The sequence below is a fragment of the Mercenaria mercenaria genome, chromosome 6, assembly GCF_021730395.1.
Source record: "Mercenaria mercenaria strain notata chromosome 6, MADL_Memer_1, whole genome shotgun sequence".
Taxonomy (NCBI): domain Eukaryota; kingdom Metazoa; phylum Mollusca; class Bivalvia; order Venerida; family Veneridae; genus Mercenaria; species Mercenaria mercenaria.
In genome coordinates, this window is record NC_069366.1 from 33,640,941 (window position 1) to 33,654,434 (window position 13,494).

Sequence of the window (13,494 nt, forward strand, 5' to 3'; positions counted from 1 at the left end):
ATAGTTTATTTGAGCCATGCATGAGAAAACCAACATAGTGGCTTTGTGACCAGCATGGATCCAGACCAGCCTGCGCATCCGCGTAGTCTGGTCAGGGTCCATGCTGTTCACTAACAGTTTCTCTAATTGTTATATGCTTTGAAAGCGAACAGCATGGATCCTGATCAGATTGCGCGGATAGGCAGGCTGGTCTCGATCCATGCTGGTCGCAAAGCCACTATGCTTGTTTTCTCATGGTGCGGCTCAATTATGTTACCCTGAAAGCTCAAAACTCAAGTTGTAGCTTATCGTTCATTTAGGCACTGCACTGTTACTAAGGTTTGTGTATTTACCATGGTTAGAACATTTCCGTAACGAAGCATTGGTTGTCTTTAAATGATAATCTGATTGTGTATCAGTATCTTTCTACTGCACAATAAAATCATATCATATCTTTCTCCAGTATCAGCTTTTTCTGAATGTGACTAAAAAAGATCTGGTGCGCCTGAGATATATTACAGACTCCGGTATATACCGGATTCAAACTATTTTTATGTCAAGTATTAATGTATATATTTTGTATTCATGCGGACATGCGCGAATTGTGCGCTCCGATGATAATGATTTTGTGACATGCGCAGAACGTCTGCACCATATCTGTAATGAGAAACATCGATTGATAATGATCCAAATGTGATTTAGGCAAAGGACAATACAATTTTGCGTTTGCCTTCGATACTGCTTTAACAGCGTCTCTATTTCATTTTGTTGGCTAAATTTGGTAAACGTATTCATGGTTTGAAACATTTTGCTTATTTTGCGCTTTGACTTACTTACAGTTAACACACTTTTCTGTTGTATGTGTGTGGTTGTATGCCAGGCTGGTTGCTCTCATTACGAACTGGTGCGTTGTTGTTTAGTTTTGTTAGGGACAAATCAAGTATATACAGGTTTAATTTCTAACACCATCTGGCTAAAACCCATTTAACAACAAGAATGGCACCATTATTAACGCACTAACAACTTCTTTCATATCGTTAATTGATTTACCTACATATAGGAAGCATCAAGTAAACGATGCGTCATAGGAACATATCCTGTATAGGCAACAGGATTAGTTTGTTGTTAAATTAATTAATCAGCAACAATTTTCTTTATAAAAACTTAAGTATTACATGAAAGAAGATAACTAGGATATCAAACAGAAATGTTTCAGGAAGATGAACGTTCTAGAAAACGTAGGATTAAGGAGGAAGTATTGGTGAGTGCATGTATATAACATTTCATTTCGTCAGATTTGGAATAATCATATACTCTGAGTTGCATACTCTTGAAATGTTTCATTACATATATACTGTGATGGTTTAGGTGCATTCAGTGATTATACTTCGCTACTTGAATTTTATTAACAATAAGACTGATTGCAGTGTCGGTGCAAAAGGTATTATGTCTCTTTATGTAACTAATCAGTTGCATTTCTATGAAAGGAAAACTTTATAGAGGATGTATAAACATTTTCTTTATCCTCGTATATTCAAAGACATAAAAATACGTCATAAATGTTTTAGCATATTAATTCAAGTTAACTTTTACATTATTATTCACTGAAATGCACTATAGGGTAGTTAACAAAAACAAATCCAAATATTTTATTCTTTATTATAGAGATTAAAATAATTTAAATGGTGATTAAAATAACACATATAATAAAGAATTTAAATAAAATGCATATATCAACAATCAAATATGTTTTATACCTTCTGGCTGAGATTGTATTCTACGTAAAAAATAAGGCGCCAAGTGCATTATTATTAAAGAATTTTCTTCGTCGTATAAGGACAGTCTATAGAAATTATATGAAAGTCAGATTATGTCAGATTATGTCTTTTACAGATACGATGTTATTTATCTATATGAATTACAAGTCTCTTAATATATAGCAATGGTGTGCAAACAGTCTAGAAACATTCACCTATATACTTTTTGCTGTTTTAGTTTCGAGCAAGCATGTTATCTCATAGCGTGTATGCCAAGCCCTTTTATGAATATAATACTGCAGTGACGATAATATTAACATGAGGAGTACTTCAATTTCTATATTCTTTTAGCAGAACACGATAAATGATCGAGAGTTACCAACTGCTCATTGATTACACCAATTGCTTCGATTCAAAGACAATAGAATATTCAATTCTGTAGTAACTATAAATATTCCCTGTATCATACCAGTCTACTAAACAAGAACGAATATTTCACTCTCTTCATCTATATTACCATGATAGTTTTGCAACTGAATGGGCGCAGCAATATCATACATATGATCTATACGTCTAAACGTTACTTCTGGTATCCTCTTACAAAACTCTTTCACGGCGGGTATCGCTATAGATGGCAATAAATTGGCTATTTTTCGGCAGAAGTAGGAAGGTAAACGGATGTAATTCAATGCAATGTTGATAACTGAAGTCAGTATCAATCTACAGAATCAATGCCTTCCACAAATCAGTACCATTCCTTTGAAATCTTGATAGTTTACACTATATTATAACGGATTTAATTACTTGCAAGTTTATGTGCACTGCTATTATCAGACAGACCGATCAGTTATAGTTTTTTTTCAAAGTACACTCATAGACACGAAAACTAGAGAAAAGACTGTATAATACCAGGAACTGTTTGTTTCACACGAAATGCTGTTCTACAAATAGTAATTATTATTATTATTATTATTATTATTATTATTATTATTATACCAGATTTATATAGCGCCCTTTTCATGATAAATACGTTCAAAGGCGCTTTACATATAGCAAACGCAGCCACACAGGGCGCGAAAATCATCCTCTACTAGTACAGACACAGAGCGATCTGACGAGAGGGACAGAGTGAGATAAAGCCCCCAGAACAGACAGAGAGATCTTTTTAGATACAGACTTGTCCGGCTAACTTAGCCCAGCTCTTTGCGAATAGACAGTCTGGTAGTAATTATGAAAGGTGTATACTATCTCCACATTTAATGCAATTTTACCACAAAAATGTCTCTTTGGTCGTGCATACCAGCAGCCATCAGACATATCTGAAAGCACTCGTGCGACTAGAAGGAAATAATTTCGTATTGATTCATCATTGAATGTTACACTTTTTCCTCGTATATCAATATTACAGACAATTTTCATCGATGCAGTGCAGACATCTCTGCATGGAATTGCGCATTTTTTGTTAGAGGAATAGATATATTATGATACCAGCATCCAATATTCTTTATCTGATTTGGGAAGGAAAACGTCAATGTATCTTATTAAGGTAGTGTACCTGGAATGCCAGACGGGAAATGACGTATTTTCCGTATGCGATTTCGGCAATTTCCAGTATTAACGGAAACACCATATTCGCGTTCCGAAGAATGCCGCATTTCCTAACGAGGAAACGTAATTATACGAACATTTCAGAGTTTGATTACGGAACCACTACCTTCAAGACATTGCATGGATTGAAATACTAGTACTTTATCATTGCTATATATCTATGTAAACCGAAGCTTAACCTAAAGCCTGCTGGCGGCGAATTATTCTGCCTTTGCGACCAGTGCAGACCAAGATTAGCTGGCACGTCCGTGCAGTCTAATCCTGGTTTGCACTGTTCGCCATTCAGTCAGTAATTTTTTAGTGAACACCCCTTTGAATAATAAATGGTATTGCCCAAATTGAACGATGAACCAGTCCATTTTAGAAGTTTAGCAGGGTAAGGGTTCAGTTAGAATGAGATCAGTTTTAAAGAAACCTCGCCACAATTCGGTTAAATGTTGGATCTTGACTGAAGAATAAAATGATATAATTATCATTTACTCGTAAACCATTGCACTTCTTTTGATTTACAGAATGTATTTATATAGCTACTGAAATTAGTGTAATAGATAAATAAATGAAAATAAATAAAAAGAATCAGAAATATACAAAAAAGTTATTGCATGGCATTTAATAAATCAGAAATAGACCTTTTAAGAGCCTATGTTTTGTTTGTCAAGTGTCAGATAAGAAAGAAATAAGAATCCATATTTACTAAACAGCAGCGACGTGCTTTGATATTGTAGATGACTCGCTGTACAGGCCAAAATTAACTCACTCAGACACGATAATATCTTTTCGGATATTATAGCTTGTGCCGTAGAGAGAAACATAGTTCACTTCCTATTTCTAGACACTCATTTATCTTAAAATAGCATTTTAAAGATTTCTTTTAAATAAGATACTTCGTGTGAGTGGAAACTGACGAGCTAAATGGAATGAAAAGTGGGCTTCGACTAAGGAATGTATCATTACAGTATAGTTTAATACCAGAACTACGTCACAAAAAGAGGCGGTTGACGTATTTAACCTGAAATTTCATTATGTTGGAATTTTGAGATGGTATCGAAGTAAGCTTTGCGCAGACATTATATTCCAACATTATCCTTTTCTTTATTTTTCTCTGTGTTAACAGTATGTAAGTAGAAACAATGTCATTTAATAAGCAAGGAAAAACAAACAATTTGATTTCATTTTTTCCAACATTTTAAACAACTGTTTATGAAAGCTGACGGCGGAATAATTGATTAAATGGAATTCTTTGTTTATTGATTCCTAAAATACTAGAGTGCAATTAATCATCAAGAGAAACAAACAAAATATTACAGTAACCTTGAGGGAATATATAGTGTATTTGAAAAATCTGTGGTTGACAGTGTTATATATAGCAAGAATATAGGAAAACGTTTACGTCTATTGGCTTTAACGAGTGTTACCCTGAGGGAAATAACATTCCTGTAAACATCTTTAAAGAGGACAGATGTTTTGTTAAGAAATTTTATGGTGTCAGAGAGTCCAATCAATTTCTTACCTTTATGCACTCGTTACGCTGCATTGTGAGAAGTGTTGCACATTCCATTACCTACCTCAAACAGGCTCGATCATAAGAATCTTCTTAAAGTGTATTATCTACTTTGAGGACTGTAGTGCATTAAAATTAATCAAGTAGACATGAGCACATAAAGACGTACAACGTGCGTAATTCTATTCTTTCTTTAAAATGGAAGTAAGAACTTCAAGTATATATCTCTTTAAAACGGGTCATCTTTTGCTACAAAGGTTCTAGTGTTAATATAATCAATCAAGTCTAGAGTTATAGGAAATAACTTGTAATTCTTATTTTTCTTTCAAATGAAAGTAAGAAGAATATATCTCTATAAACATGACACGGCTGCTTTAAAGATTCTATTCTTAATGCAGTGAAGTCTGTAAGTAACAGGAAATAACTTAACCACATTAAAATACCTAACTACATTAATGATCACAAATTACCCACAATTCCTGTAAAATTCGCCAAAACACGCAGAAAGAATGAAACTTGAAGTGTGTTAAAGAGACTTAGCTGAGGTATTTTGCCCCAGCATTAAAATACAGAATGACATGTCAAATGATGAAATAATACGTCATAGCTTATATATCTCTTTAGCCACATCTTATTTGTATTTGACATTTATAATTAATTGAAACGGGCTAGATAAGCTACTATCGACCTGAAATATCGATAGTGTACCCAGCTGCTGTATTCTGTTGTATTTATACATTTTTCCATAGTTTATTGTCCGTAAATATTGACCCCGGCGCTCATTAACCTTCGTCAGTAGTTTCGTGCGTTTTCGTTACTTGCTTTAAAAGTATCTGTATTCCTAAAGTAACCAATATACTTAACCAATGGTACGGTGGTCTAGTTGTAAGCGTAGTAACTACCATGCCAGGTTATCAAGGGTTCGAATTCACTTCAGACCGTATTTTTCTTAATACATGAACAATCTAGTGCAATTTTATCGATTTTGTTTTTATTCTTAGATAATGATGTAGGTTTTTTATTGTTTTCATTTATCATCATTTGCATCAACTGTTATTATCATATCCATTCGCTCCGGTCAATATATCCCTGTGTCTGTGAATATCATTTCACTAGTCAATACTTGTATATTATCATATTTCCTATAAATAAACCACTTCGCATTGGTCAAAAACTGAACAGCTACCTTTCACAAAAGTATATGTTATAGTATTTAACGTGTCTTTGATTTTCTATGTGGATACAAGGTCAAACTTTAAATCTTTGGCCAGGACACTCATACCATACTCCGCTGTATGCGTTCTCTACGATTTTCCGTTAGGACAATCGATATTTCTATTTTTTGAACCCTGTATCTCGAAAGTCGAAATCATGAAATTACGATGGTGAAAGTTGAAATCACGATGGTAAGAACACGAAACTGCATTGGAGAAAGTCGAAATCACGAAACCATGATGATGAAAACGCGATATCATTTTGCATTTTAACCATCGTTGTTTTGTGTTTCACCATTGTGGTTTCGACTTTCTCCATCGAACTTCGACTTTCGAAATTCACTATCGTAGTTTCGACTTTAATCATCGTAACTTCATGATTTCGGCTTTCGAGATATAGGGTTTAGAAATAGCGATAGTCCTAACGAAACACCGTAGTTCACTGATCGGATTTTGTTATTAGGGTGTTGACATGATTATGGCATTGTTTACTTACATGTTTTATACGTTGTTGCCTTTTCAATTCCCTTTTTCTTGGAAATACCAGCGCTATACATGTAGTTACACGTATTGATCATCATTGATAAATAGAGTGGCAAAACATTTCTAGAATGATAGACTTGACTTTCTTTTTCTGCCGCTTTCTGTTTTCAGAGCAGTTTAAGCCAGGCAATAGAACCGCAAAAAGTATATTTATGTTGTTTTTTCCCGAAAAAAAACCACACATAGAAATGGCGAAGTACGACTTGTTACTATTGCTACTTCTCTCTTAAAATGGAATAAAATCCTACACTACATCTTTGTACCCTATCACAAATCGTTGTTATTAGCTAGTAATTTACAATGTGGGAACTAACAGGAAATCGAAGAGCTTTAGTTATACTGATACTTGCGTTGAATTGATTATAGCCACTCGCTGTTTATAGCCAACATTGTGTTTCCTAACAGTAGTTATATACAATGGCGACAGGATAATGTGTACAGTGTTATGAAATATGAAACATATATGTTATAGATATTATACAGTAATACAAAAGAATTAGTTCATTAGTTAAAATTTATTCAACGTTCAACGATCTCAAAATAATGCAGATATAGACAATGAGCATTTATGTTTGCACACTAGTATTTTCATCCCTCCGCCGAAAGGCGAAGAGGGTATGGGAATAGATTCCGTGCGTCCCTGCGTCCTTGGCACTTTTTGCCGGGGTACAAGTCCAAACATATATCAGCAAAATTTTATTTCCATAAACCTTCTATCCGGAGCATAACTGCTTTATACAAAAGGGATATTATCAAACGTCGTACAATGACAGAGACTATTAAGAGAAATATCAGTTTACATGAACCATAACTCTTCTTTGTTTACTTTTTGAATTATCTCACTTTTCTGTTTGGTCATAACGTTGTGGTCAAGAATATAATTTGAAAGCCGTTGAGGGAATATTGCTAAAATTTCACAGAATTACTGAGGCCATTTAGAGGTAATGCAGTGTACAAGAACTAAATTTCGAGGGCTTGGTGCAAAACTATTGTAAGTGTATATAAATAAAGAACAAGATACAATAGTTTTGCGCCAAGCCCTCGTAATGTTCTACCTTGCTCACTTATCTCTCTTGTTTGATTTGGTGATATAGATTTTTTTCTAAAGCGTAACTCAAAACCTATGAAAGAGATATCATTAAAATTTCATACAATGACAGAAACCAGTTAGACGAAGAAACATAACTACCGTACTGAATTTCTGAATTATCTCATTTTTGGTTGCGGGTTTATCCAGGCGAATTAATTTTCTTTACGCATGCAAAATTAAATTCGGATCATGTTTATTATAATTAGGTAATGGAATGTAATAAGATTTTCATAATGCAAACCCGCCAATATGGATAATAATTATAATAATAATAATAAAAATAATAATAGAGTATTGTTCTTCTTTTGATTCTTGTGAATGAAGAATAGATGTTGAAACAAGAAATTTCATTATTGCGCAGTTTTTGTGTGTGTGTGTGTGTGTGTGGGGGGGGGGGGGGGGGGGGGGGGGGGGGGAAGGGGGTGTAGAGAATCAAGTAATTATGGTGGTATTAAAATAAACATATTAAAGAACAATCACTCAGAATATATATATTATCCTCAGGGGAAATAATGATAAATTTGAATGTGTTGAAGGTATTACGAAGATGGCGAGGAATTTTGTTGAACCATTATGTCCCAAGAGACAAATTATGTTCGCGAAAATAGCTATTGTGCATGTTCAGCTTCAAAGTAAATATTCAAGATAAAGTCATTGCATATACAAAATGCAATGCATCACAAAAATATAATTATAGAAGGGAAAAAACACGGAAATTTCTTTGGATCTGCAAGAAGTTGCAGAATAGGCAAAGAGAGGCAACAATAATTTCACAGACGGGCATTTCTTAGGAAATTTATCTAAATAAATTATAGTTTTCAACGAATGTCTTTTACAAGTATATCATTTCTTACACCTCCAGTAAAATTCTAACACAAATCTAACTCCCAGTGAACACAAATAAATGTAAATGATCAACTGCTATAATTTCACTCAAATCCATTACTGAACCATGGTGACCCAAATCTAATAATTTAAAACCACCTTTAATCCATTTTGCTAATTAAAACCAGCTATTTATCACCATACAGACCATACCAATCTTATTCATCCCCATATTGTTTCAAAGTCTAATTGTTTTTATTTGTAATGTTTTGTTTTTAAACAAATCATTACAAATTCTTATTATTTAAAGAAGAATTTTCAGTAGTTAGATAATGCGGAATTTAATGTTCGTAACAACCATCCCTTTTTTAGATGACACGAGAAGAACTTCTGTCATTTAAGCTTCAAATGAACTTTCATTATGTGCCTCCCTGAACCCAATAATGTCTTCATTATAACAAACTAAACCAGTTATTCGCTACTCGAGTACACAATTGGATCACCTATTCCAGCAATTGAATGTTCCGCCTCGTGTTCGTCTATCAGGAACTCAATCAATCAATCAATCAATCAGTACTGAACATACAGACGCAGATATATTATTGAGTTTCATTTAGATTCTTAGTTACAAGTACTTCAATGGTAAAAATAATCTTATCGATTTGGAAGACTTCGCATGTTTAGAGGAATAAAACCGAAGTCCCCTAGTCAACTCGTCCCCGATTTGGTCATTTCTCCGCCTCGGCGATTTCAAATTGGTCATTTCGTCCCCCTTTTTCAGCCCCTTTTTTAAACGTATTTTTGAAAAAAAATCAAAATATGATAAATTAAGTCGTATTTTTTTCAAATAAGTATATTTAATGCTAAAAATATACACAAGTTTTCGTTTCGTTTGTTTTAAGAACATTTTTTCTTCAAAAATGATCGATTTAACAAAGAGGATTTTCTGATATTTTCTGTCCTTTTTTTTTTGTAAGTCTGCTACAACATATTGCTTTTTAATGATCAGAACAGAACAGAACAGATCTTTTATTTGATAAACAAAGATTACAAAACATACATTTTGTAATAACATGTGAACAAATATATATATATATATATATATACACGTATATACACACAAAGGTTGATACGGGTCAATATGGATGTGGGGATGGTGATCACACATTTTTAAATCAGCAGGAATGACAATCTATGTTAAGTCAATTTAGAAGTCCTTTAGTAATACATAATTTTCTAAAGATATTAATGGGTCAGTGCACTTACTTTTAAGCTGCTTTATATAATTATTGTTACAGGTAGGCAAAACGAGAACTTTCCTAGAAACAGATTAGAACAAAATAAACTTAAATTTGTTACTCCTCATCGTCATTAATCATCTCTGTTTTTTAAGACTATGTACAATATTTTAAATAAGATATGATCTTGGACTGAAATAGTAATGAAGTATTAGTGTTACATCATAATACTAGGCTACTACTAGAAGACAGCATAATATCTATAGTAAAAAAGGAACTACAAAAAAGAAATCAACAGCTGTGTTTCGTATTCAAAATGTTAGTAACATATATTGTCAATTTACCGTATTTGCATACTATTGAGTAGCCCGCCTTTCTGATTGATTGACACATCATGTGACCAATTTCGCTGTTAATATTCGTATTTGATGCGGCTTATTTTCAAACTCTTGAATAAGATTAAACGTTTTTGTAACAAATAATTTCCTCAAAACATTTCATTAGTCAATCAACAACTTCTCATGCAATTAAATACCATTAACACCTTCCAATCAGTCCAATCAACGACTTTTAATGTGATTAAATGACAAAATTTTATCATGAGGGTGTCGAAATGACCAATTTTAGGGGACGAAATAACCAAATCGGGGACGAGTTGACTGGAGGACGAGTTGACTTGATACCCTTGAGAAAAGAAAAATAGAGTGACGTGTTAGTCTAGCTAACGTTGAAGACTAACAAGTAGCCATAGATAGATCATCCAAATATAAATCTATCCAAAGTGTGACTTAATAGGGCTTGTTCCTGAAATGTGGGTTTTCCTAAGTGATATTCATTCTCGCTATTTTGCGGTTAAACACGAGAACATCTAGTAATATGACTATACATGAGAACTGCTAATAATATGACTTTATGCGATAGCTGCTGGAAATGTGGCTAAATACGAGAGCAACTAGTACTGCAACTATACACGATAGCTGTTAGTGATTCGGTCATATTATTTTTTTTTTGGTGGCTATACGCGAGAACTGATAGTATTGCGGCTATACAAGTGAGCTGCAAGTAACACAGCCATATTGGTTCCTGGAATGAGGCTTTTCCTAAGTATTATTCATTCTCGCTATTTTGCGGTTATATATAAGAGCTGCTAGTAATATGACTATACACGAGAGCTGCTAGTATTTTGACTATATACGAAATCTGCCAGTAATATGACTATACATGTGAGCTATTGTATTTTGGCTATATACGAGAGCTGCTAGTGATATGACTATACACGAGAGCTGCTTGTATTTTGGCTATATACTGGAGCTGCTAGTAATATGACTATACACGAGAGCTGCTTGTATTTTGGCTATATACGGGAGCTACTAGTAATATGACTATACACGAGAGCTGCTAGTATTTTGACTATATACGAAATCTGCCAGTAATATGACTATACACGTGAGCTGCTTGTATTCTGGCTATATACGAGAGCTGCTAGTGATATGACTATACACGAGAGCTGCTTGTATTTTGGCTATATACGGGAGCTGCTAGTAATATGACTATACACGAGAGCTGCTTGTATTTTGGCTATATACGAAAGCTGCCAGTAATATGACTATACACGAGAGCTGCTTGTATTTTGGCTATATACGGGAGCTACTAGTAATATGACTAAACACGATAGCTGCTTGTAATTTTGGCTATATACGAAAGCTGCCAGTAATATGACTATACACGAGAGCTGCATGTATTTTGGCTATATACGAGAGCTGCTAGTGATATGACCATACACGAGAGCTGCTTTTATTTTTGGCTATATACGAAAGCTGCCAGTAATATGACTATACACGAGAGCTGCTAGTATTTTGACTATATACGGATGCTACTTGTAATGTGTCTACACACGAGAGCTGTTAGTATTTTGGCTATATACGGGAGCTACTAGTAATATGACTATACACGACAGCGTTAGTATTTTGACTATATACGGGAGCTACTTGTAATGTGTCTACACACGAGAGCTGCTAGTATTTTGGCTATATACGGGAGCTGCTAGTAATATGACTATACACGACAGCTGCTAGTATTTTGACTATATACGGGAGCTACTTTTAATGTGTGTATACAGACGAGAGCTGCCAGTAGTTCGACTATATACAGGAGCTGCTAGTGATATGACTAGACTCGATAGCTGCTAGTAGTTTGCTATATACGGGAGCTGCTTGTAATATGTCTACACATGAGAGCTGCTAGTGTTTTTACTATATACGGGAGCTACTGGTAATATGACTATACACGAGAGCTGCTAGTATTTTGGCTACATACAGGAGCTGCTAGTACTATGACTATATACGAGAGCTGCTAGTGATGTGGATATACACATGAGCTGCTGGTAATATTACTATACACGAGAAATGCTAACAATGCGGCTATACACGTGAGGTGCTAGTAATGCGTCTATACACATGAGGTGCTAGTATTGCGGCTATACATTTTAGGTGCTAGTAATGCGGCGTTATATAGGAGCTGCTAATAATTAGGATTTAATGCGGTTATATAAAACTGCTTAGAATTGAGAGCTGTCAGTACCTATATAAAACGATTTAGAAATGGAAACGTCTGATAGTGCGGCTATATGTACAATTGTTGAGGGACATGTAATACAGAAAGGACGTATTTGCTTATAAGAGGTAATTATAAAGTTCCTGGAATGTTGACTTTAACGTAGGGGTTATTTACTTTATATGGAATATAAACATTTCTGATGATACATGTGAATTATACGCTCGATATTCAACCGCAATGTTAACGTCATGCACAACACATAAAAACAATTAAGTAGTACGCAACGGAAACAAGTATCCCAACCATAATCTACGCCGGAACGCATAGAACAGCGTACTGGCATTGAGTTTTGGTAAGAGTGACTTCGACAAGCACGCAGAAGTTTCTCAAGACCTCAGACCTATAGACTTTTCTATATATCCAAGACGCTGATTTTCGCGGAGTGAAATTTTACAATTTCAAAGGCACAAGACGATTGATCAGGTGGGACATAAGGTGCATTCAAGTCATGTTTTAAAAAGCGTAACATCACTATTTTTACGTGCGTGTCATATTGTATATTTGACCCTTGTTAAATGTGTTATTTTATTGTCAATGATTGAACTTTTCGCAGCGCATATCAACGCTATTGAAAACTTACATGATACCCTCTTTTATTAATCCCCCGCCGTGGCGGAGGGATTATAGGAATGGTCTGCGTCCGTCCTTCCGTCCGTCCTTCCGTCCGTAACAAAAAAAATGTCCGGTCCATATCTTTTGAACCCATTGACATATTTCCATTATATTAACAACAAATGTTAAACTCACCAAGGCGATGTGCAGAACCCATGTTCCAACTGCGCTGGGTCAAGGTCAAGGTCCCACTTGGGGATCAAAGGTCATGGGGTGATATTTCGTGTCCGGTCCATATCTTTTGAACCCCTTTACATAATTCCATTATATTAACACCAAATGTTTAACCCGCCAAGGCGATGTACAGAACCCATGTTCCAACTGCGCTAGGTCATGGTCAAGGTCACACTTGGGGATCAAAGGTCATGGGATGATATTTTGTGTCTGATCTCTAACTTTTTAACACCTTGAAGGATTTTGAAGATACTTGACACAAATGTTCATCACATCAAGATGACTTGCAGTGCGCATGTTTCGGATGGCCAGCTTCAAGGTCAAGGTCAGAGGTGAA

The 13,494-nt window shown here is 34.8% G+C and overlaps 1 protein-coding gene across 3 annotated transcripts in view; it reads left to right on the plus strand.

Annotated features, from left to right (window-relative positions):
- The window catches only part of LOC123549170 (small conductance calcium-activated potassium channel protein 2-like), a 107,151-nt gene that overhangs the window by 7,296 nt on the left and 86,361 nt on the right, over window positions 1–13,494 (plus strand). Inside the window, exon 1 of one of the 3 annotated variants that reach the window (XM_045337038.2) lies at window positions 1,083–1,240. The exons of the other annotated variants lie outside the window; for them this stretch is intronic. Within the exon in view, the coding sequence (XP_045192973.2) occupies window positions 1,187–1,240 (54 nt within the window). The 5' untranslated portion in view covers window positions 1,083–1,186. Of the gene's footprint in view, window positions 1–1,082; window positions 1,241–13,494 lie in introns of those variants that run through there. 3 annotated transcript variants of the gene reach the window in all.